This window comes from Triturus cristatus, chromosome 1_1 (genome assembly GCF_964204655.1).
Source record: "Triturus cristatus chromosome 1_1, aTriCri1.1, whole genome shotgun sequence".
NCBI classification, from domain to species: domain Eukaryota; kingdom Metazoa; phylum Chordata; class Amphibia; order Caudata; family Salamandridae; genus Triturus; species Triturus cristatus.
The window spans coordinates 131,101,192-131,125,488 of NC_140579.1; the positions used below are offsets into that span (position 1 = coordinate 131,101,192).

The 24,297-nt window shown below is 43.7% G+C and overlaps 1 protein-coding gene across 3 annotated transcripts in view; it reads right to left on the reverse strand.

Moving 5' to 3' along the window:
- Window positions 1-293: 293 nt before the first annotated feature.
- Window positions 294-24,297, reverse strand: part of AARSD1 (alanyl-tRNA synthetase domain containing 1) — a 189,871-nt gene continuing 165,867 nt past the window's right edge. For all 3 annotated transcript variants that reach the window (XM_085615636.1, XM_085615559.1, XM_085615713.1), the window contains 2 exons: window positions 2,207-2,301; window positions 294-570 (listed from right to left, as the gene is read on the reverse strand). In XM_085615636.1, the coding sequence (XP_085471762.1) occupies window positions 432-570; window positions 2,207-2,301 (234 nt within the window). In that variant the 3' untranslated portion in view covers window positions 294-431. The remainder of the gene's footprint in view (window positions 571-2,206; window positions 2,302-24,297) is intronic.

Sequence of the window (24,297 nt, forward strand, 5' to 3'; positions counted from 1 at the left end):
AAAGCCAATATATCTCGACTAGGCTAACCCTATTGGCTTTACCAATGCTCGTTTGTGTCCATTTTCTGACAGGAACCTGCTTTTGTCTCAGAAAAGCATCTCTCAATATGGCATCTACTGGAGGCACCAGGATACCATGAAGTTTGCATTGTATAACACTACATAGGCATAAAGCGTTGACATGTGTACTGGTATGCATATAAAAGGAAGCAAAGTAACTGTTTATGTGATGCTGAAATTCTTAGCAAAGAATTAAAAATAATAAAATAATGTGTCAACTAACCATAAAGAAGGAAATTAAAAAAGTAATATTTTATTTCCCGAGAATCTTCCTATTCACACGGCGCAAGGGCCTTCACGTTCAAGACCTTTGAGTAAAAATTTAAGTGCTGTAGTCACACAGTCCTGTTCATGCTCCTTGAATGTCCTATTCATTCTTCCTTTGGGCTCAGTTCCTTCACAGACTGCTGTAATAGCTCCTCCACTTCGGCGCGCCGGCTCATCTTGTTGGCCTTGCCTTGGAAGCGCCCTCGTTTGCCGGCTCCTTTGCCTTCCAAGACTTCCGCCACTCTGTCCCACAAAAAGGAAAACAAAACTGTAAAAAGAGTACAGCACCTAAGGTACAGGTCATTTTTTTTATTTCCCCGTTTCCATTGTCACTCACACCTTTGAGCACAGTACACAGGACAGGACACAATTCTCCATCATTCAAGAAAGTCTGGCGGACCAAAGAAGTTTTGATGCCGTATAAATGAAAAATAGTGGTAAGAACTGAGCCTATTACAGGGAAACTATGGTTCTTCTGAAGGGTGCGCTGTATTAAGTTTAGAAACTCTTTCCTGATATAAAACTTGGACTGGGTCAGGAACAAGCACAAGCTGTGGAGGCTATTGTCTTCATTTAAAGTTCTTGTTGGTAGCCCACTTGGTCAGCTGTGCCCTGGCCACTGCTCCTTCAGCTTACGACCACCATCCATAGTTTCAGATCCTTGTGTGCCTGGCGGCATCTCTATGCCTTTAGTGCATCCACCGGTACAGGGAATGCACTGAAGGAGTAAATATACCATTTTATGCAAATTCGTGAAATAATTCAACTGCAGAAAGTGCACATTTATGCTTCTGAAAATCTCGAAATAGGGCAATTTCAGTTTTTTGACACATGGGGAAAATATCCTTTCCCATAGAGAAAGACGTTTTCATGCAACCCTATCAATTTTGGTTATATTCACTCCCCATTCTCAGCCTCCTGTTGACAAGAGTTCATTTATGATCGTATCCAGGGATGATGGCGTGCCTTGTAAAAGGATTGTGAAAATCACTTAACAGGGCATCCGTACCCTGCAAACTGCACATCCAAACCTGCTCAAACGTAAAAGTATGCCATACTGGTTTAAACATTTGGGTGAGTAAATTGCTTAGCTAATACTGACAACAATGGAGTAGCGCCGGGCTTATAATGGCTGCTATAAGCCTTCTGCTCCAACACTCCAATGTTTTGTCTTCATATTTCTCCCCTTTTAATTTAATACATTCTACCCATAGTGGGTGGAATGTTCTAATCCTTATAGCCATTCGCCCTCATGATATACTGATTGCTAAAGTCCCTCTCCCATGTTACAAGCCTTAACTCAGGTTAAGGGCCTTTAACAACCGGGATAGCCCTCAGCAAAGGGCTATAGTATAACTTCACACTTTTTCAATTCAAAAGGTGAAAATTTCATCTTTGAAGCAAGATATCTATCTGCATATGTAACTTTGATGTGAAGCTGGCTTTGTGAATAGGGATTTTGGCTCAGTACAGACGCGCAAGGATATTGCTGACGAAAAATCTTTCCGGATCCAGCCTGACGCCTGGGGATATTCTAAGGTGAGGAATCTAACTAACGTGTTTCTTTTAGATGAAAGCCTGCTGGAACTTGTGACCAATCTAAAGTATATGCAAAACAAGGTGCATATGAAGCTGAATTTCAAAATCACCCAATTATGTAGTTTTCAACTACATGACCCTCCGTCCTTCGAAACGGGGCATGAAAAAACAGTACACGTGCAAATAGCCTACACAAAAAGGGGTTGTTACTTTATACAACGCTGTTAGAATTGCTTAGTTAGCTGTACTTTTATGGTTGAAAAATCATGTTAAATCATGAGCCCAAATCCAGACTCGATATTCGGGATTAAAAGGATTCAGAGCTGAAGATATAATGTACCTGGGTCCCAATTTTTCCACCAGATCTGTGGGTCCCGCCAGCAGAAACAATCCTGAAGCTTTCTCATCCCCGACTGTTAGGAATATCAGCGTTTCCTGTGAATAAACAATGGTAAAGACAACAGGAAAACATGTAAATAGTTTTAGACTCAAGATGTGTATCTTTTGCATAATATCCGTTCATTAAGAGAGCCTTTCTTTAGACAGAGAATTCTTGTTGATCTCATTGCAAACTAAACACTTTCCCACACAATGTTCACAACCTGCGTTTCTGCACTAGAAAAGCCGCAAATAAGAAGACAAAAACACGGAGAGAAAAAGGAGAAACTCCTGTTCCACTCGCTTATGGATTAAACCCGGCCAATGATATGCGCTTCACCAGCCTTTTATCTTTTAGGTCTCGCCTGACCCAGCGCATGCGCTGGTCTGGCGAGACTTTTTGTGAGGGCTCAAAAAAGTGCTGCCTCTGTAGCCTAGAGCTACAGTGCATGTGCGCGGGCGCCTCACTTTCGCGTCGCACGGCTGCTTTGATGTTTGATCGCGATCACTTACACTTTCGGTTCTCCGTGAGCCAGTTTTTTTTCCTGTTTATTACTTGTATGTAGTAATGGTGGCACCCGTGCGCCGCCATTACTACAGGCAGTAATAAACAGAAACAAGCATTGGCATACCCAATAGGTCTCGCTTTTGGGACCTTATAAGTATTTAGTTATGCAACTGTGGCATGGCTAAACACTTATAAGGTCCCAAGAGCTAGACCTATTGGCTATGCCAATGCTTGTTTCATAAGTCCTGGAGAGACAATCCTACCTTTTAAAAAATCCCCGGCGCTGCTCTAGGATGAGTCTGTTTCCCTGGGTAGGACTTTGTCTCTAGTGTCACCGAGGCCATATTGGAGAGAACAAGTTATTCGGCAAAGGAAAAGACTAGAACAGCACTGATTTTATCATTGCGTTAGTCTGCAACACCAGATTAGAAATTGTGAGAGAAGCCCATATGGACACACGAACAGTAACATAAATAGGTACTCCCGTCATGCTCACTGTTTAGTACTATTTGCAGGCCTTAGAGCTCTTCATGTAGTACCTCCAACATCCTATTTGCCCGAAAAGATCTAAACCAGTCAATCACTGCATCCGATACCCTTCCCACTCCTGTAGGGCAAACCTGCATCTTATGCAGCACACAGGTTCAGCTCACCAAATGAGAAGTCGCTCCTGTATTATCATCGAAAAAACGCACTTTCACATCCAAAACAGCAGACTCGATACACTTCTAATGTCTGTTTGCTTATTACCCCAAGTATGAGCTTTTCTAGATGATAGGCAACTGCTTGTTATCTTTCAACATTTGGCATGATTGATGCTGGGCAACAGGCCAACATGTAGCTAGGTCCACTGGATGCACTACTGGCATGCTCAATACTGGTTTGAGACATTGGACTGTTGTTCTGGCCTGAGTTGTTGTACAATACTTAATGAGAGGTTTTCAGCAAGGATCTCCTGGGCAATGCATGATGGTCAATTCCTCTATGAATATTACTCTCTTCTGCAGGAATGATCCCAGTTATTGCACATTTAAGTGGGACATTAGAGGTTGTCAGACCAAATCTGATCATAGAGCTGACCAGACAATGGCAGTGCCCCCAATCTATGAATAATATTTTTTAAGGTATATCAGCCAATATTTCAGACCTGCTGTTAACTACTTTGTTTATGAACCACACTTGAATTATAAAGAATTTTCCACTAAGTAGCCTTGGTTCAGGGCAGAGGGACATATCTGGGTCCCCGCTGAAGCCTTCATTATGAGTGACTCGTTAATGGCTCCTATAATTTCGGCTTCCAGCATAACCGCTACTTGTAATCCTGATAAGCCTGGTAACTTCAGCTACCAGGCTCAACGGAGACTACAAATTACTGTTAATGAGGAATTAAGTATTTTCAAGAGTTCTCTTTTCAAATTTACTCCTGCTGTGATCCAGCCCTTATAATAGTTTTCTTTTCATGTTCATTGCTTTTCTATATATTCTCTTAGCTTAATTAATAGATTCCTTTTTATAACAAATATTATATATTTTTTTGATTTCAACATGGCCACTCAAAAGTTCAATTTTCGCCTATTAAAATGTCGTGAGTATTATTTTTAGTGGGTCTGGTCTTTTCATGAACAAATGATGACCGCAGTGAAGCCAAGTGACTGCTAAATATTTGCAAGGGTTTTTTTTAATTTTTTTATCATAGTGTATTAAACATTTCTCACCACAATCTAGACGTTGTGAGCTGCTAAGGTATTAATACTAGCATTTACTAGTGCAACTTATTTAATGAGGTAAATACCTTTTTCTTCACCGAATGATATTTGCTTGGCACAGAAACCACATTTAGTGAGAGCCGATGGGAAGTCACATCAGATACTGTACAATGTACAAGCCTCTAAGCGCTACTACCCCTTCTTCCAAGGATAACGGAGCTGCCAGGGAGACAGGAGTGGGTATCTGAATGTCTCAGTGAATGTAAGTGCCCCAGAATGCACCCTTGGGTCACAGATACGAGCACCGAAATATGAGCACATGTATTAATAGTATATTACTTATCGTATGATCATAGCACCTCTGCCATACCAGTTACCCTGTGGAGTAAGATAATCTGCACACACTCCAACATGCATGAATAACGTGGCCCATCAACTGTAATTTGGTGTAAGCATTCCATTAATATTTATTTATAAACATGAATAAATACCCAAAAAAATGAAGGCTAACTCGGAGCATCATCTTGAATGCTGAATGTAATTGTCATTCTGAGTGAACACCAACAAGAACAATGTCCGCGTTCTCCAAAGTTTGTCCTGGAAGGCAGTATCCATGCCAGATGTTTAATATATTCCCATTTAGATAAATGTAGTTATATTAAAAATCTTGCAAGCATTCGGCCCAGCAGGACCGACTTTGGAGAACCCTGCACTAGACCAACAATCGCACTCCAGTGCCATACCAATGGCACACTATACAAATTCCAATAACATGCCTATGGGCAACACTCAAATGATTATACTCACTGACTGGTGGAAATATGCACAATATACGAATCTATAATAGATTCACACTGCAAAATTGATTTATGTTGGTTTAAATACATCAGTTCTGTGCATCCGTACAAGTAATTCTTCCTCTACTCTGTACAGCACTTTTCAATTGCTACTCCAAAACATATACGTGTTTTAATCTGATGTTTTTTTATCCGAATTAATATTTGTTACCACAAACAATTATTAACGAGCATTTGCAATGCAATAACTTTATGCATTAAATATTGAGTAACTAACCCACAGTGAAACATCGCACTCAGAGTGATCTAGAATCGAGGAGCACATGCCTTGGTTAGTTACTCAATATTTAATGCATAAAGTTATTGCGCAACCTCTTCTTTATTATACTTGTATTTTCCTAATGGGAACCACAGTTTTGATTTGCCTTTTGTTATTCACAGTCTGAAGAATTACCCCTGATGAAGGGTTCGGTTGGAACCCGAAATGCATTGGGTTTATGGTTGTCATCTTCATAAGACGGATAATGTTTTTCAATACCGTGAAGAAGTTTGCCAACAACTATAAAGTATCTACAAATCATCCACATTGAGAATAAATCAATTGCTTGGATAATCATGATTACTGGTTCATAATTTCTTTAATGAATGAAAATACTAGAGGCTATACCAGCCCTTTGAAATTGTGCTCGCGCTAGCAAAAGGAATCCTTTCCTATTTGCACTATAGACTGGATGTTCGTCACTAGGCACCCATGGACAGTTGCCTTAGCGCTGGCAGCACTCCTTTAAACAAGAACAATTGACTTGAATGTTTCACTGAGTGCACGTTGACACCTTGTTTTGTATTTCTACCAAAGCACGTCTTACCTGCAGTAAGAGAAAAAAAAAATAACGTGGCGAGATAACACAGCAATACAAAAACTAGTTTTATTTTAAGTATTATTGTGCCGCCTAACTTGCGATTGGCTTTTGAAATCTTCATACCTTAAACATGATCCAAGGTTGCAAAGGCCGATCAAAAGTTAGGCGGCACAATAATAAATAACGTGGCGAGATAACACAACAATAAAGTATATTGCGAAATAATAAGCAAAATAAAACAGCATACACACGATGTGAAATACTAAGCAAAATAAAACAGCTTACACATGATCGAAAGTTACAAAAGCAGATTATGCGGTTTTATTTTGCTTATTATTTAAGTAACATAAAACAGCATAAACACGAAGGTTACAAAGGCCGATCGCAAGTTAGGCGGTACAATAATAAATACAAAAAAAGTCGAGAAATAACACAGACATAAAGTACATTGCAAGTTACAAAGCAAAATAAAACAGCACAAATGAGAAGAAAACATACAGCTGAGGCTACCACAATGTTAATCCAGCAGTCACATTGTGAATAATAAAAAGAAAAAGTGCTTACCCAGTAATTTAAGAAGAATGAATGACGAAGGTAGCTATGTCAAAGGTTTTTTAGGTCTTGGCCTGGCGAAAAGCAGCGCATGCGCTGCTGTGCCATGCAGAGGACCTTTTGGAATCGATATACGATTCCAGCATGCACACGGGGAGACAAACAAGACAAAAGATGTGCACGCGGGGATTGGATGCTTTACTGGCGGCGTGATACACTGGGGACTTTTTAGGTCTCGCCTGACCCAGCGCATGCGCTGGTCTGGCGAGACTTATTGAGAGGGCTCCAAAAAGTGCTACCAGGCCAGTCTAGAGCTACAGTGCATGTGCGTGGGCGCGTGTGCCGCGCTTTACCACGATTTACTTTCACTTTCGCGGCCACACGGCCGCTTTGATGTTTGATCGCAATCCCGATCACTTTCGAGGGCGCTTGGCATAGCCAATAGGTCTCGCTTTTGGGACCTTATAAGTATTTAGTTATGCAACTGTTGCATGGCTAAACACTTATAAGGTCCCAAAGGCGAGACCTATTGGCTATGTCAATGCTTGTTTTTCTCGCCGCCAGTAAAGGCAGTCACCGCGTGCACATCGCCTATTTTCTGTCCCTCGCTCCTGAAATATTTCGTGAAATGTCACCCTTTTAAACTGCCTCTATCCCAACTATTTAAAGCTTGCTGGACAACACAAGGCGGCTTGTGAACCGCACGTTCTTGAGCCCGATGCTAGTGCGTTTTTGAAGGCTCAGCACTTTCTTTAATTGTCTGTTGGCGAGCACCGCACACCATTAGCTCTGCACATCGCCTATTTTCTGTCCCTCGCCGCTTCTGTCCCTCGCTCATTAAATATTTTGTGAAATGTCACCCTTTTAAACTGCCTCTATCTTTTGAAGGCTCAGCACTTTCTTTAATTGTCTGTTGGCGAGCACCGCACACCATTAGCTCCCAGTCACCACAGTCCTTCCAAATAGAGCTTGACAAAGCTGTCATCACATGCAGCTGGCAGAGATCAAGTTGCGTGCCCATGACAGCGGCACATACAACTAGCTACATCACTGACACAAATAAATCAGATATGTGTTATTTTTTTTTTTCTTTCTCAAGGCGCGTGGGTATGTTTGCTAAAGTAAGGCTACGCATGCTGTATTAATGATGTCCATCGAGTCTCTTTACTATCCTGCAAGCATGTCAACTACATCAAAGCAAAGAACTCCAAACAGGGCAGAACATGTCTGTGATGGTTGAGCATCTTTGAGAGATGCCACTCTTAGGCTGTCACAATCTCATATGTAAAGTGACACTGCTTAAGTAGCTTATGGCAGGACTCTGATATTTTTCAAATAACTGTTGAAGATTATAGGGGGCGACCCTACCTGCTCCTTGCTCCTAGACTGAAATCTCTTGATGAATAGCTGCAGGGCATGGGGGCTCTATGCTGTACGGCTGACGGTCATAGAGAATGCTTCCTTTTAGTGCACATTATAGTGGGCAGTTTTTTTTACTGTGTTTACTCGGTTTGTCCTTAAGAGTGTTTCGTTATGTGATTATGAATTACACTGCGAAACGACCCCCCTTCCCCCAGATCGCATTGTGTGATGCAGGAATTTGTGGATTTACAGATGTTTCTGCCTCATCTTCATCACTGAAAACATCATCATTGAAAACAGTAAGTACTATGTGTGTTTCTGTGTGTGTGCGAGAGAGTGAAAGTGGCATGTCACTTTAAAATGCAAAAAGATTTACATGAGTGAAGAGACTTTTATAGTGCCTACCGTAAACTCAGCTGTTCCTAGGTATTTGCAGATAAAAGTAATTATGCCTTTTTTAGTGTATACATAGCACCAAACATTATTCAACCCGTTTCTCTACTACTCTCTACTACTCACTCTCTACTACTCACTTGCTACTACTCACTCTCTACTACTCACTTGCTACTACTCACTCTCTACTCACTCTCTTCTTGTGGAGAAGTGTGGCTCAGGGGTTAGAGGCGGCAGACCTGGAAGCTGAGATCGGTCCTGGACCAGGGTTCAATTCCCCGCCTCGGCGGGTCTTGGGCTAAAAATTCCACGGACTTTCACCCCGGTGCCTCCTCGACTCACAGGTTCACACTCTGCGACTCTGGGCAATAGCTTGCTTAATCTCCACAACGGCCCCTCGCGGCGGGATGCCTGACTTTCACCTTGTGGATACCCTGCCATCTCACAGGGGAATACCAGGACGGGTTCCCTAAGCAAGCGCCGGGAAACCCACAGCGGGTAGCTGTGCGCTATATAAGCTCAACTACATTTACTCTATTGCTCTCTACTCTTTACTCACACTCTACTACTCACACTCTACTACTCACACTCTACTATGTTATGTTATGTTAGAAACATTTGTAGTGCGCACAGCTGCCCCAGCTAAGGGGCGTCCTGGCGCATGACAAGGTAAACATAGCTAACACTGAACATAGAAACAAAGAAAAAGAAAGGGCGCAACTAAAAAAGGGGAAAAAATTAAAACAAAGGTTTTTATAGCTTTACGGAACAAAAGAAGGTCTTCCATCAAGCGAATCTCAATCGGAAGAGAGTTCCAAAGCACTGCTGCTTTTACCCGGACGGACCGGCCACCAACTCGGCTGAGCTTAAACCTCGGGACCACAGCGTGCACTTGGCCCAATGATCTCAAGGAGCGGGTTGGAACATAATAGGACAAGAGATTCGAGAGGATCTGGGGGGCTGATCCCTTCAAGATCTTAAAAGCCAGACATAAAACTTTAAAATGAATTCTTGTTTTAACCGGCAGCCAATGCAAAGATCGAAGGGTACTAGAAACAGAGCAGGTCCTGGGCAAGCCAACTATGGCTCTAGCTGCGGCGTTTTGGACACGTTGGAGACGGATGATTTCTGCCTGGTTTGCCCCTACCAGGAGAGAGCTGGCATAATCCAGACGAGATATTACTGTTGCCTGAACCACCAGCTGCCTGGTAGGGGGGTCAAAAAACTTCAGGACAGGTCTTAATCCCCGAAGGACCCCAAAACAGCAGGCCGCGGTTTTCTTAGAGTGCCCCACAAAGCTAAGAGTGGGCTCCAACCACACTCCCAAATTTCTCAACTCCGTTACCGGAATTGGAGACGGACCAAGCTCCGGAGGCCACCATCTGTCCCCCCAGAGCTCCTTCCCCTTCCCGACAACCATAACCTCAGTCTTCTTAGCGTTGAGCTGGAGACAGTTGGCATTCATCCAGCTCGCCACCGCCCTCAGTCCACTCTGGAACCTAGGGGCATCCTGCGCAACATCCCCGCTGATAGTAACCGCTAGCTGAGTGTCGTCAGCATAAGAGACCATAGTCATGCCCCACTGCTTGACGACATCAGCCAGCGGTCTCACGTAAAGATTGAATAACGTGGGACTCAGCGAGGACCCCTGCGGCACCCCCAGGCCCAGAGGATGGAATTTGGACTGGTACGGTGGTATGGCAACGCAGAAGGAGCGGTCATCGAGAAAGGAACGGAACCACTGTAGGGCGAGCCCACCAATGCCTATCTCCTCCAGGCGCTGCAGAAGGATGCGGTGTGAAACCGTATCGAAGGCGGCGCTCAGATCTAATAATACTAGCGCCGCCGTCTGTCCCACATCCAGCACCATACGCAGGTGTGCGGCCATGGCGAGAAGGGCTGTCTCCGTGCTGTGCCCAGCACGGAACCCATTCTGGGTAGCATCCAGAATGTTGGCACGGGTAAGATGGTCAGAAAGAGCCTGGTTGACATGGGCCTCCACAACTTTTGCCGGCCAAGGGAGCAAGGAAATGGGCCGGTAGCTCTCCGGTTTTAGAGGATCCAATGAGGGTTTCTTCAGGATAGGAGAAACCACTGCCCGCTTCCATTTAGCTGGAACCGTGCCCGTAGCCAGCGAGATGTTAATCAGGGAACACACCAAGGGGCGTCCCACAAAAGACTGGTCCCTAAAGAGGGCAGGTCTTAATGGATCCAAAGGTGATCCAGATTTAATTTTCTGGGCCAACCTATCAAATCCCTCAGGTAGAAGCAGGGGAAAAGAGTCCATAGTGGGGAGACCCGGGATAATATCCAGGGTCCCCGATGGTGGTCCCGTACAGGAAAATGCCCGGTAGATGCCCTGCACTTTCTCCAAAAAGAAGGATGCCAAAGCCTCACAGTGAGAGGTAGAAACCGTTGCCGGGGAGGAGGTTCTTTTAGCCAAAAGATCTTTGAGGGCCTTAAATATAGATTTAGACGGGTTAGTACTGTTGCGGAATTCTACCGAGTAGAATGCCGCGCGGGCTCTACAGATGGCACGGTGATAGACCTTAACGGAAGCCAGATACAACGCTTTCTTAGCAGTATCGTAAGACCTCCGCCACTCTCTCTCGGCCCGCCTACAGCTGCCCTTCAAACCACGAAGGGCACTGTCATACCAGGGGCTCGACTCTCTGGAGCTAAGTTTGCTTGCCATAATGGGAATCAATGAATCAAGCGCCCTGGTAATCCACTGACAGAACTGGTCATAACCCGTTTCAACGTTATCCAAGGGTCCCAGCGGATCTACAGCCAAAACGTGGTGTAGGTCCTCTAACCCGAGTTTGTTCCAGTGCCTTCTAGGGACTAATCTAGCTGGGGGAATAGAGGGGATCACAGGCAAAGGAGCCCGGATAGCCACTAAAAAGTGGTCCGTCCATCCTAGGGGTGATATGGAAGAGACTGTGGCTTCCGTAAGATTAGTAAAAAAGGGATCCAGCGTATGCCCTCCTACATGGGTGGGTTGTGCTACCTTTTGAGACAATTGAAGGGCCTCGAGATCAGCTAAAATATTGATGACAGCCGGCACGCTCGGATTGTCAAAATGGAGGATGAGATCTCCCAGGATAGAAAAATTGGCACAGCCAATTGCCAGAGTACTAACGGCGTCAGGGAAAGCTTCTCTGAACGCAACGCCACTGCCTGGGGGTCGATATACCACCATCCCCGAGATCGAGAACTGGGGGCTGATCAAGATCTTAAAAGAGGCGCTTTCGCATCCAGCAATATTTAAAGCATTCCAGCTACAGGAGAAGCTGGATTTAACAGCAAGGGCGATACCCCCTCCTCTAGTTGGACGGTTTAGAGTAAAGATGGAATACTCAGGGGGGAAAGCCAGGTTAATAATAGCTGCGTCGTCCTCCTGCAACCAGGTTTCCGTGATGGCAAATATATCTGGGGTCTCATCCTGCATGAGGTCCAAGAAGGCTTGATGGTGTTGCACCAAGGACCTGACATTCAGGCTAAGTATTCGAAGTGCATGCGGCGAGCCATTGCTTCGAGAGGCGGTAGTGGAAGGCCTCTGGCGGGTGTGAGCGGGAGAGGCAAGCGCCCATCTCTTGCAGGCACACCAATATGGGCCGCTTAGAGGATGGATATGTGCCTGATCACACTTCGGAATGGTCAGTCCAATGGACCGCAGAGTCTCATTGGAATAGGTGATCATCACGACACCAGAAGGAAAAGTGCCGAAGAGAAACCCGCTGCGCCCCGCGCGTCCTAAGCGCGGACGGGCGCAGACGGGCAGGACTCTGGCACGACTCCGGCTAAGCGACGGCGTCCCACTGCGCGACCCCGCTGCGCGGGGGGGGAGCGACTTTAAATGGGCGTCCCGCGAGGCTGTCCGAGCGCAGGAACGCTCACAATGGCGCCCGCCGGGAGATGCAGTGCCCAACCAAAGATGGCGCCCAACCAGGACTACCCCCGTGACCCGGACCCACCAAAACGGCGGTGTTTTTACTCACACTCTACTACTCACACTCTACTCACTATTACGCTCTACTACTCTCTACTCACTCTACTGCTCACTCGCTACTACTCTCTACTAACTCTGTACTACTCTCTACTACTCACTCTCTACTACTCTACTATTTACTCACTCAACTACTCACTCTCTATTACTCTCTACTACTCTACTACTCACTCTCTACTATTCACTCTCTACTACTCACTCTCTACTACTCACTCTCTACTACTCACTCTCCACTCGCTACCTCTCTACCGCTCTCTCTAGCTCTCTACCTCTACACCTTTCTACCTCTCTACGCGCGCATATATATATGCATTTATATATGTGTGTATATATATGTGTGTGTGTATATATAAAAATACAAATATGAATGCATGCATAGTTATACATATATGCATGTTATCTACATGAAGTTTGAAAAACACTAATAAAAGCAAAGCTAAAAAGCCACCTAATTACAAACAGAATTGCTTTAACTTAAACGAGGGCGAGACCTATTGCATTTTCAATGCTTGTTTTATTCTTTAGCCATGTCGCACCTTTGTGTCAGTAGGCAGTCTAGGTGGTTATCAAGTTTGCTAGATGCTAGAATGTTGAGGGCATTCTGGAGGCTGATGGGAGGGTGAATATTTTTTAGACAGGGTGATTGGAATCATTTGATTCCGAGGCCAAAAGTTTTTTTATTTTTAACTTAAACGGATCAAAAATTGCTAGAAATAAAGCAACGCGTAGCGGAATTGTCTTCTCAATAGTTTACTGACTATATTTCAATTGTCTAGTGCTGTAGCGGAGTGTTAAACTGTTACTAATGTAGTAGTACCTCTGCCCAGACAGTGGTAACATATGTAAACAAGTGTTGGCATAGCCAATAGGTCTCGCCTTTGGCATCTTATAAGTATTTAATTATGCAGCACAATATCATTGTTGCAACATCAACTGTTGCATGGCTAAACACTTATAAATTCACAAAGGCGAGACCTATTGGCTATGTCAATGCTTGTTGCTGCCTGCTGCTGTTAAAGTGATACTAACGAGGTGCAGGCCCTGCACAAGCAGTGTTAATATTGTAAAAACAACAAAATAAAACATTGATACAACAACGTGCTGCATTATGAGGCATAGTTTGCCTTTTCTTCCTACATAATTTGTTCCTCTCCTGCCACCCTGCCACATAATTCCAGCAGACCCTTTCTATAATCACTAGCCTCAAAGACAAGATCCCACGTTATCATCAAGTATCTGACGAATAGCAAATCGCTTTAATGAGCCATCTTAACATGCCCTGGTGCCTTTCCACACCAAATGTACAATGAATAGAAGCGATGGTTAGAGTACCAGGCATTGTGGTGGGACTGAGACCAGATACTGAGAAGTTCATGGCCGCAAAACAAGTCACTACCTGCACTGTACAACTATGTGAAGGAAAACTGTCTCATGCCAAGGGCTGACCCAGCTCACCCGTGCCCTTCTGTGCAGGACGGATGTGACTCTGCGAACAGCAATAGCATCATGTGCAGGCTAGGCAGCGCGAGTTTCTACAGCACCAGTCTGCTCAGCAGTAAAACGGGACAGTGCAAGTGACCTGCTGCATGCCACAGGCATTACAATTGAACAGTATCTGCTGTCAAGAAAAAATATTGCTGGAATCGGATAGTAAAATGTCACGATGGTTCATGTATTTGTTGCGGCAAACTTCACATAACCTGCAGGTCACACGTTCCAATCCTCATAATAGCCCAGTAAGTTATGTGCCCGTTGCAACAAGAACATTTATCCAGAAGGAGGAAAAGTGTGAACCCTTGCGGGTTATAACTTCTACATCTATAAAGCATTTACCCAAACAAAAATGACTCAGCAGCCAATATGAAAAGTATTACAAAATAATCCAAACAGGTCAAGTCAAGAAGTTAATGAAAACAGGTCACGTTACGCACAGACTCAAAAGGTTTCTTCTTCAAAAGATTATTTATTTATTCATGATCTTCTTTTACTTTGAAAGCTTCTTAAGATAATGTAGCCAACGCAATTCTTCCAATCCGGGACTACTTCGGGCCTTATGTCAATGTTCCTACTGTGTATCCAAATGGCAGCACATATCATTCAAAATAGTGCCTCGAGATTCCAATCAATCAAGTTCATTTCTTGAGAAGCTCCTATTTCAAAGTCTTCCTTTAAAGGTCCAGCGAGTGAGACCGCTCCCCTTTGGCACCTCGTACCAAGAATACTTGGTATGAATTGCCGCGTGGGAGTTATCTTACACTCTGGACCTTAAAAGGCTTGCATTTACTTCTTGACTTGACCAAACTGTTTAGTGGAGTCTATTGTAATACTTTTCACATTGAGTGCAGTGCCATTTGTTTGGATAATAGTTATGTAGTTTCTCCTATGAGGAGGATGAAGAGACTGGTCTTCCAGACTCTTGCATCTCAAAGTATAATTGTAAGGTTTATCCACTCAGGTGATAGATGAGATATTTCTACAAAGTGGTACGTCGAGTGATACGGATAGTCCTTAAGGCAGAAGTTCGATCCTCTAAGCATTTCTGCCACCAAATGTCCTGTGTAGGACTTGGGAAGTATAATTTCAAACTTAAAGACATGCTTTGATAAGTAACAGGTCTCTGCTCTAAAACGTCGAGCTAATGGCTTTGCCAACGCTTGTTACCAATCGCATGCGTGCCCTTCAAGACACATGCGCACGCATGGCCAGCAATCTACCAATGAGTTCGACTGAAGGCAACTCCATTCCAAGATAGCTAGAAATGCTTTCATTTGTTGTGAGACGTGCGTGCATCACTCACAGTGGCCATTTTTTATTTCCTATTCTTAAATAGCTGACAGCTGAGTAACAATGTTAAAGTAAAATCTATAAGAAAAATAACTCAAAAAGAAGTGAGCACAATAAAAGAGGGGAAAGGGCCTAGCATCACTTTACCGCTGACCTGCCAACATAAAATGTATAAAAAAAATAATTAACAATGGGGGTAAAGAGTGCAGAGGTGAGGATTAAGAGTTAAAGAGGAAGAAAGCAAGGAAGCACATACACTCATATAGAGTAGTTAACGCCCAAAAAAACAAGCATTGAAAATGTAATAAGTCTCGCCCGCGTTTAAGTTAAAGCAATTCTGTTTGTAATTAGGTGGCTTTTTAGCTTTGCTTTTATTAGTGTCTTTCAAACTTTCATGTACATAACATGCATATGTATGCGTATATGTATGCATGCATTTATATTTGTATTTATTTAGATATGCAGATGTATATATATATATATGTTTATATATGTATGTATGTGTATATATACACATACATATATATAAATGCATATGCATATATATACACATATACATATATATATATATGCATATGTGTGCACGTAGAGAGGTAGAGGTAGAGATTAGTAGAGAGAGAGGCAGAGAGAGAGGTCGAGCGAGAGGTAGCTAGAGAGGTAGAAAGGTAGAGAGTAGAGAGAGGTCGAGCGAGAGGTAGCTAGAGAGGTAGAGAGGTAGAGGGTAGAGAGGTAGAGGCAGAGAGGTAGAGAGAAAGTTAGAGAGTAGAGAGTAGTAGAGAGACGCAGAGAGAGAGGTAGAGCGAGAGGTAGAGAGAGGTAGAGCGAGAGGTAGAGAGGTAGTGTGAGAGGTAGAGAGAGGTAAGAGGTAGAGAGAGGTAAGAGATAAAGAGGTAGAGAGTAGAGAGTGAGTAGTAGAGAGTAAGTAGTAGAGATTAGAGAGTGAGTAGTAGAGAGTAGAGTGAGTAGTAGAGTGAGTAGTAGAGAGTGAGTAGTAGAGTAGTACAGAGTGAGTCATAGAGTGAGTAGTAGAGAGTGAGTAGAAGAGTGAGTAGTAGAGTGTGAGTAGTAGAGTGTAAGTAGAGAGGGAGTCGTAGAGAGTAGTAGAGAGTGAGTAGAAGAGAGTGAGTAGAAGAGAGTGAGTAGAAGAGAGTGAGTAGGAGAGTGAGTAGAAGAGAGAGTAGAAGAGAGTGAGTAGAAGAGAGTGAGTAGTAGAGAGTGAGTAGTAGAGAGTGAGTAGTAGAGTGTGAGTAGAGAGGGAGTCGTAGAGAGTAAGTCGTAGAGAGTGAGTAGTAGAGCGAGTAGCAGAGTGAGGAGTAGAGAGTGAGTAGAGAGTAGGAGAGAGTGAGTAGTAGAGAGTAGTAGAGAATGAGTACTTTGAAGACTCTGAAAATCTTAATAGAAGTGGGCCGTACCGCATTTACCTCCCCAGTAAAAAAAACACTGCCCGGGCTGAGGTATGCATCGTGTATGATTAATACCTCCTATTCCAAGTTTTTGATTTGGAAATGAGTATTCACACTCCGAATCGGTGTTTAAAGTGCGAAATTCCATTTGTTTTGTATTTTTTTCAAGGCCTTTTGCCCCTGTTAAATTCCATCAGATTAGACATGTTGATATCTGCCAGGGTAAAACATCTGGAGTGGGATCATTACCGCACAGCTATGCACTACAATCCCTGCGCAAACTCCTGATCGCAGAATTAAACCTGAGTTTGTCATCAGGACATTAATCCTGGAATTTAAATAATGTCTAAGCCCTTCCAATTCAGATCTATGAAAGAAATGAGGTCCAGAAAGGTAGAGTTAACAGCAGAGGATCACGCCATGTGGACAAGTGAGGTGAGGGGAGGAATATAGTAAAACCCAGGTCAGACCAGAGCAATCAAGTCACTGGACCATGTCAGATCCCAAGTTGGGACTCGCTGCACTTTTGTCATAAAAGAAGACTTTTTCAACACGCCTATTTCTCGTGTGTACTGAGGTTTTATTTAACTGCACTGATTTAACACCTACTACTCTGGCTCAGCTGTGTCCTATATGTTACATGTAAATCCACTGATTTCTTTCTTAAACTATGCCCAAATGAAGGCATGTGCGACATGTTATTCCTGGCATTTAAATAATGTCTAAGCCCTTCCAATTTAGACTTTCCGAGGCACCGACATGGTAGAGAGGAGGCCTGTGGCAAAACGCAGCTACAGACAAAGAGACACAGGGGTCACAATGTGTGACCGTCCCACGCATAGACATCGCACCACTTCTCACACGAACACCACAGACCAGAGACACATACATTGACGCCAACACAAACATGCTCTCTATCTCACACACGCACTCAAACACACCCTGGCAGAAAAACAGGGGGAACCAAATAGTGCTTCCCCAGAAAATAAAGGCACTAGTGTAACGCCGTGGGTAAAAGATCCAATCCCGCAGGGCGTAGATAAAAGGAGACAGGGTGGCAACAATAAGGGAGTGACATGCCTGCAGTGCAATCATTGCACTGCCTTTGGCACAATTCGTGACGTAAAACAACGCGCATGAATCAAAAGTTAAGGCGGAGCTGGGACGAGGCTTCCGGAATCGTATTGAGTCCAAGAAGCCTCGTATGACGAGGCAGCGCATGCGCTGCCTACGTCAGGCCGAGACCTAAAAACGTGTTTGGGGTGGGGGGGTTGTAGTGACGTGGCATGTCTGGTTTGTCCTGTGTGTAAGGACAGGGGATGATATACTGATGTGTTGTGTCAGCCTTCACGGTGTGAGTGGCCATACTGAGGAAATATGAATTTTGTGATCAGTTATGTCCCCTATCGTAGACCCCAACGGCTCCATGTACATGCTATAAGTACATGTATGTTCCCTCCTGCTCCAGTTTTGAAGACGCAAATATATGTGCGTCCACCGTCAACATGTCCTCTTTCAGATCCGCCATGAATGGGTCAGATATTCCATTCCTAAGTATGAAAGGCCACCGACTTTATGTGGTTCACTTTCCACATTTTACAGATTCAGGCGAGTAGGCCCTGAATTCTGTCATCAAGCCTTTTCCTGCCTTCTGCCTCTGAAAGCTCCAGTCTGAGCCTGCATCTGTATCCATGAACTTTGTCCTACTCCCTGCGCGGCTAACGGTGCCTGATCCAGCATATTGCTTGCCAAAAACTGTATTTCACCTTCATGATTATCTCCTTCGTTCCTCATCCGATGCATTCCTGTCTAGTAGTTTAGGTAAACATTCCTCCAGCTACCGTGCAAAGGGGCCAGGCCTCGCTGTCCTCATGCAAGTAATTCATAGCCCCGTTACCATGGAATATTCCTACCCCCTCGCATCTCATGTAGACACTTAGACGCTTGTACACGCACTAACAGTCAGTATAGAATAGATTCTATCCTAGAGACCTTTCCTTTTGGATAACACAGTTCTTTAAACATAGGATATTAGATATGATTTGGGATTAGGTTGACATAACCCCAGACTTCTGTCTCCACATGTAGAGCTAAATGTCAAGTCCCCTTCACCCTCTAGTTGCACGTCAATCACACGTCATGCGGCTGCGCGCGCATCTCTGCCAAATATTTCTGCTGACATTGCAGGATTCTTCTATGGATCCACCCACTTATGACATCATGTTTAATGACGTATTTTAGTTACACCCATGTTTACGCCTCTATTAGTTACGTATGTACAGTTTATCTGAATTATCAGCTGTCACGCCTCTTGCATCTGTTTCATTGTAATGTATTTTCTATAAAACTGCCTATCTGTCAATAATATATGCTCCCTTCCTTCCTGAACTTTCGCGGTGATGGAATAGAAGGCCCACAATTCGAATTGTATTCCTTTGTATAGGAATAAAGCCCTTTTTAAAACCTCTAATACCACGGATTCTGCCTCTTATTTTTACTGAGTTATTCTCACTAAGACTTTACCGCATAAAAAATAGTACCGGTAACGAAATATTTACCACATAAATTGGCGCCCGAACAGGGACACTTTCTCATCTCACGCGCCGGCGGTGCGTTGCAGGCCCGGTCTCCTGCCACAGCTGAACGGACAAAAACGCGTACCCGCAGGATTTCCTGTATCTCCCTCCGGCCGAGCGGGAGTGACTGAGGCTGCGATCAACACCCAGACGAGGCGGTGAGAAGTGCGAAGTATCCCGACCAGAGCCTAGCTGAGAGAGCAAGATCCGAGGTATACAGAGGCCCACCAGGTTCCGAAGTTCCGAGTCCAGTCGAGTCGAGTCTAGTCCGGTCCAGTTTCAGTTCCGTTCCGAGGCCTTCCGTTCCGAGCTACCCGGTGAGTACCATTACCGGGGAGGCACTTAACGTGCACATAGTCTGTGCCGGTCAAGACGGGTTTGGGTACACAAATCCGGTCTGCACTGTTTCAGCAGTGTATCTGTACTGTTTAGCAGTATATATATAGTATGTCTTGCATATAAATAAGTATTATCTAGTGTCAGTATTATGTCAGTAACTAGTTTTCTATTAGTTATCATTGTTCGTTAAAACTGTTAAATGTTAAAATGTTTTAATACGTTCTATATATTGTGGTGTGAATGACTGTTCATTATTGTGTTCATCGTATAAAGTGTGTTCTAGAAACGAGATCTAAAAATGCCGCTCTTTTCGAAACTAAGACAGATCAAAACTAGAAAAGGTGTACTCGAAGAAGCTGTTCCCATTCCACCTAGGGACACTCCAGGATACTTTATGTATCATAAGCATGGTCTAGATGCCGTACTATTTCTTGATTTATGGGTGGACTACACCAAAGAATTACCAGAGAGTCAGAGATGGCCCGCAACGGGGACCTGGGATGCAGATTGCATCATGAGAGTAGAAGAAGAATTATGGAAAAAGAAAGCCAGACAGTCACAGAAAGATGCCATTGAATTATGGCGTAAAGAATCATACAGACGTACAGAAGAAGCACACAGACAGGAAGAGAAAGGTAGAGAGAATTCAAATAAAACTCGAGAAAATCTATTACTTGAGGAAGGTACCCGAGTAAACTCAGAACAAGTAGATAGACAAAGAAACACTCTTATGAATGGTATGTATCTTCTTCTGGCCGAAGGGTTACCTAAGGCTACCACGGAAATACCAAAAGATTTAACTCCTCCATTGCTCCCGATAAAAGCACATCCCAAAACAGCAAAGGACGTTTTCCTTTCTTCCTATTTAGATGACGTAGCTCCCGAGTATGCTAATGCCATACCACACATACCGCTTGCCGATGGTGTTCCACACCAAGAGCATCCGTCTGTATCCCCGCAACTACAAACTCCTACACAAGTTCCCACAGGTCCGTCCGTTTCTACAGTTTTTCCCGCATCTACAATCTCTATCCTACGCCCAACGAATCCTTTCGTGCCTAGCACCTCAGACGGTGCCACCGGAGGTACGACAGACATGTTTGCCACCCCGCCGCGAAATAAACAGACCCTTAGAGATTTAGCACTCCAACGTACACCCCAATTAGCGACATCCGACATGTTTAAAGAACAACTTGTGGATTGTAGATACGACCCAGTACCAGGTAGACAGGATAAATTGCTCATATCATCACTACGTATAAGACGAGCTACATTATATTTAATGACGATACCAGGAATGGGTGATCACCTAGACGAAATATATCGCTTTGTCCACACAGGGCGAGGTCCAGAAAGTATTAACGAAGCTATGGAATATCATAAAGTGGATGTCCAAAGACAACTACTACGTTTTTTCATAAATTGTGTAATTAGGAATAAAGACAGGCCCGGGGCAGATCACGATATCATGCAAAGACTTGTCAAATGGGGTCAGAACATATCAGAAGAGAAACACGATAGACAGGCGTGTATAATCGCCATGAGTCGAAAGATCCGCAAGGAAGTAGAACGAATACATAAAGAAAGACGAGAAACAGACAGAGTAGAATAAGAGGAGGAGGAGGAGCAAGAATCAGAACAAGTCGAAACAATAGCTTATGTAGGTAGAGGAAGACCCCATAATAATACTAGAGACTTTAACGACCCGATACGTCCAATACGTCCGGAATATAATAGACATTTTCCAAACCCTATGTTAAATACAAAATCCCCCGAACACCTATTCCAAGCCGTTGATAAATTACTCCGAGATCGAAGAGGGTACCATATGCTCGATTCCATGGACGAACAAGAATTAGCCAGGTCAGCAGTACAATGGGCTGACAGTCCCAGCGACTACAATGATGATGTACTTGCACACACGTTTCTGAATCTTGACCCGTACGAACAGCGTTTAGCTAGTATATACATGATTCAACACCTCCTTGTATTATATAAAAGCCAACACTCCGATCCAGGACCCTTACCTGACATATTGACAGAACTGCTCGCGAATATATGGAGAGGGTCAAGTACTGATTTGATTAAAGAAATTCTAGAATTCCGAAACCAATATTTAAATTTCGTATGCCCAGAACACGTTCCAGTTCCCATCATGGGAAGAAAAATGTATCACATAGATAGACAGAACCCGTTACGCGAAGTGCACCCAATTAGAGGTGCCGGTGATAATTTTACACGCGTATTTGTGTACACGCCTATAACTAAACTAGAATTATTGGAAATGAAGAAAGTAGTACCCAGCCATGACAAGGACCCAGCAGGTTTCCACCGTGAAATAAAGGACATGTTACTCATGGGAGAGTATACCTACCCCGATATTATGAAAATATTAAAGGTCCTATTACCCGCCGGTGTTTATGAGAAACTCAAAGAAAAGGAATGGGAGGTGGGAGACCAAAAGATAGATTGGACAGCATTAGAAAACGAAGAAAAGGCCCGAGATGCAGGATCAGGGCTTGGGGAAAAGACTACAGCACTAGCAGGGCTACTAGTACAGGTACTGCCACGTTTATTAACTACGAAAAAGGAAGACTGGGGTGCAATCTCAGCCTGTAAACAAAAGCCAGACGAAGACACTAGTGATTTCTATTCCCGATTTGAAAAATGTTTTGGTATAAATAGTGGCATAAAAGCCAGTAGTGAGTCATATCCACATCTGTTCGTGACAAAATTAGTTGAAAATTCTTTGCTACAAGTTAAGAATAGAGTATTGAAATTCGAAAGTACCTGGCAAGGTAATACCCCATCACAGATGTTACAGATGTTACAATATCATCACAATAGAATTAGAGAAGAACAAGAACACGAACAAAGACGTATGAAAGATACAAAAATGAAAATGCTTGTTGCTCAGTCAGTCCCAGCCGATGGTCATCAAAAGGGTAATTCCGCAGGTCCTACGAAAGGGACATGCAACTATTGTAAACAACCAGGTCATTATATACACGATTGTCCAGTCCTGAAACATAATATTGCTACAGGTAAAACTCAGGAGAGACCACGTCCACCTAGACAGGATCAGAATACACAACAAATGCCTCAGCATGCACAACCTAGGTTAGCTCTGCAACAACTAGCTCCGCAACAGGGAGCTCCACAACAGACCATAGCACCACCACAAGCGCAGCCTATTGCTGCAACACAAGCAACAACACAACAGATGTATCAGTATGCACAAGCAGATTATCCCGATTATCAGCGATACTCATGAGATAGCCTAGAGAGGGAAGTTGGCTTACCCCTTATTGAGGTTCCTGTAGACCAAGAGGGACCTTATGTACATAGTGAACTATTAGGGGAAGACAGAAAGTTTTTACTTGATACAGGGGCAAGCAGAACAACTATAAGACGCAGTGAAGTTCCAGGGGCACCCCTCTCAGGCTCACAGAATATTTCCCTTGGATTCTCAGGAAAACCTATAATAAATGACGTGACACAACCTCTTCCACTTACGATTGGTCCATTGACACGTACTACAGATTTATTGCTTACTAAATCATGTCCAGAAAACTTGTTAGGTATAAAAACATTGAAAGCTCTAGGAGCTATAATATGTTGTTCTCCGGAAGGAGTACGACTATTTTTACGTGACTTTAAAGGTCACTACGTGTCCAGAGACATGGATCACCGACTGCAGAATTTACCTACACATTTATGGGCACAAGGCCCCACTGATGTTGGTTGCATGAATATTACACCATATCGTGTCACACTAAAAACAGGAGTAATATTACCACGAATACGACAATATAAGTTACCACCCGATGCTGTTGTGGCTTTGCTGCAAATCATTGACGAGCTCATTGCACAAGGAGTGGTTGTCGAAACAGACTCCAATGTATGTAATTCCCCGATAATTCCGATTCTTAAAAGAACGGATCCAAAAGCATCACCAGTATATCGATTAGTTATTGATCTGCGCGAATTAAATAAATGTATTGTACCACAATACCCCGTGGTCCCAGATATCTCTTCATTACTAACAGCTATTGACTCAGAAGCAACGTTCTTCACTGTAATCGATCTCAAGAATGCTTTCTTTAGTGTCCCAATAGATCCGGAAAGTCAATATTTGTTCGGATTCAGTTTAAATGGACGAAGTTTTAAATTCACACGCGCACCTCAAGGATTTACAGAAAGCCCCAGCATCTATAGCCAAGCACTGAAACGAGAACTTGACAGTATCCACATGCCAGTTAACACTGCCTTGCTTCAATATGTCGATGATCTGCTGATCACCGCTCGAAGCGAACCTGAATGTGAAAAAGCGTCACTGACGGTTTTAAAATTTTTGGCTGACAAGGGGCACAAGGTGTCCCCTTCTAAGCTGCAATTCTGTGTCCAGCGAGTTGTTTACCTTGGGCACTCGCTGTCCAAGGAGGGAAGGAAGCTTACACCCGACCGCATCCAGTTAATCGCTAACATGCCACTACCCAAGACACAAAAGGAGGTACGGGCTTTCATAGGCCTCACTTCATACTGTAGGCAGTGGATCCCTCAATATGCATTTCTAGCAAAACCACTCATCCAGTTGACAACACAGGAGGCAGCCACATCGACTGTCCTCCCTTGGACTCAAGAACATACACACGTCTTTGAAAGTTTAAAGAAAGCTTTATGCCAAGCACCTGTTTTAGCAACACCATGTTACAGCAAACAATTTACACTCTTTGTTACAGAACGCGAAGGTACTGCTTTGTC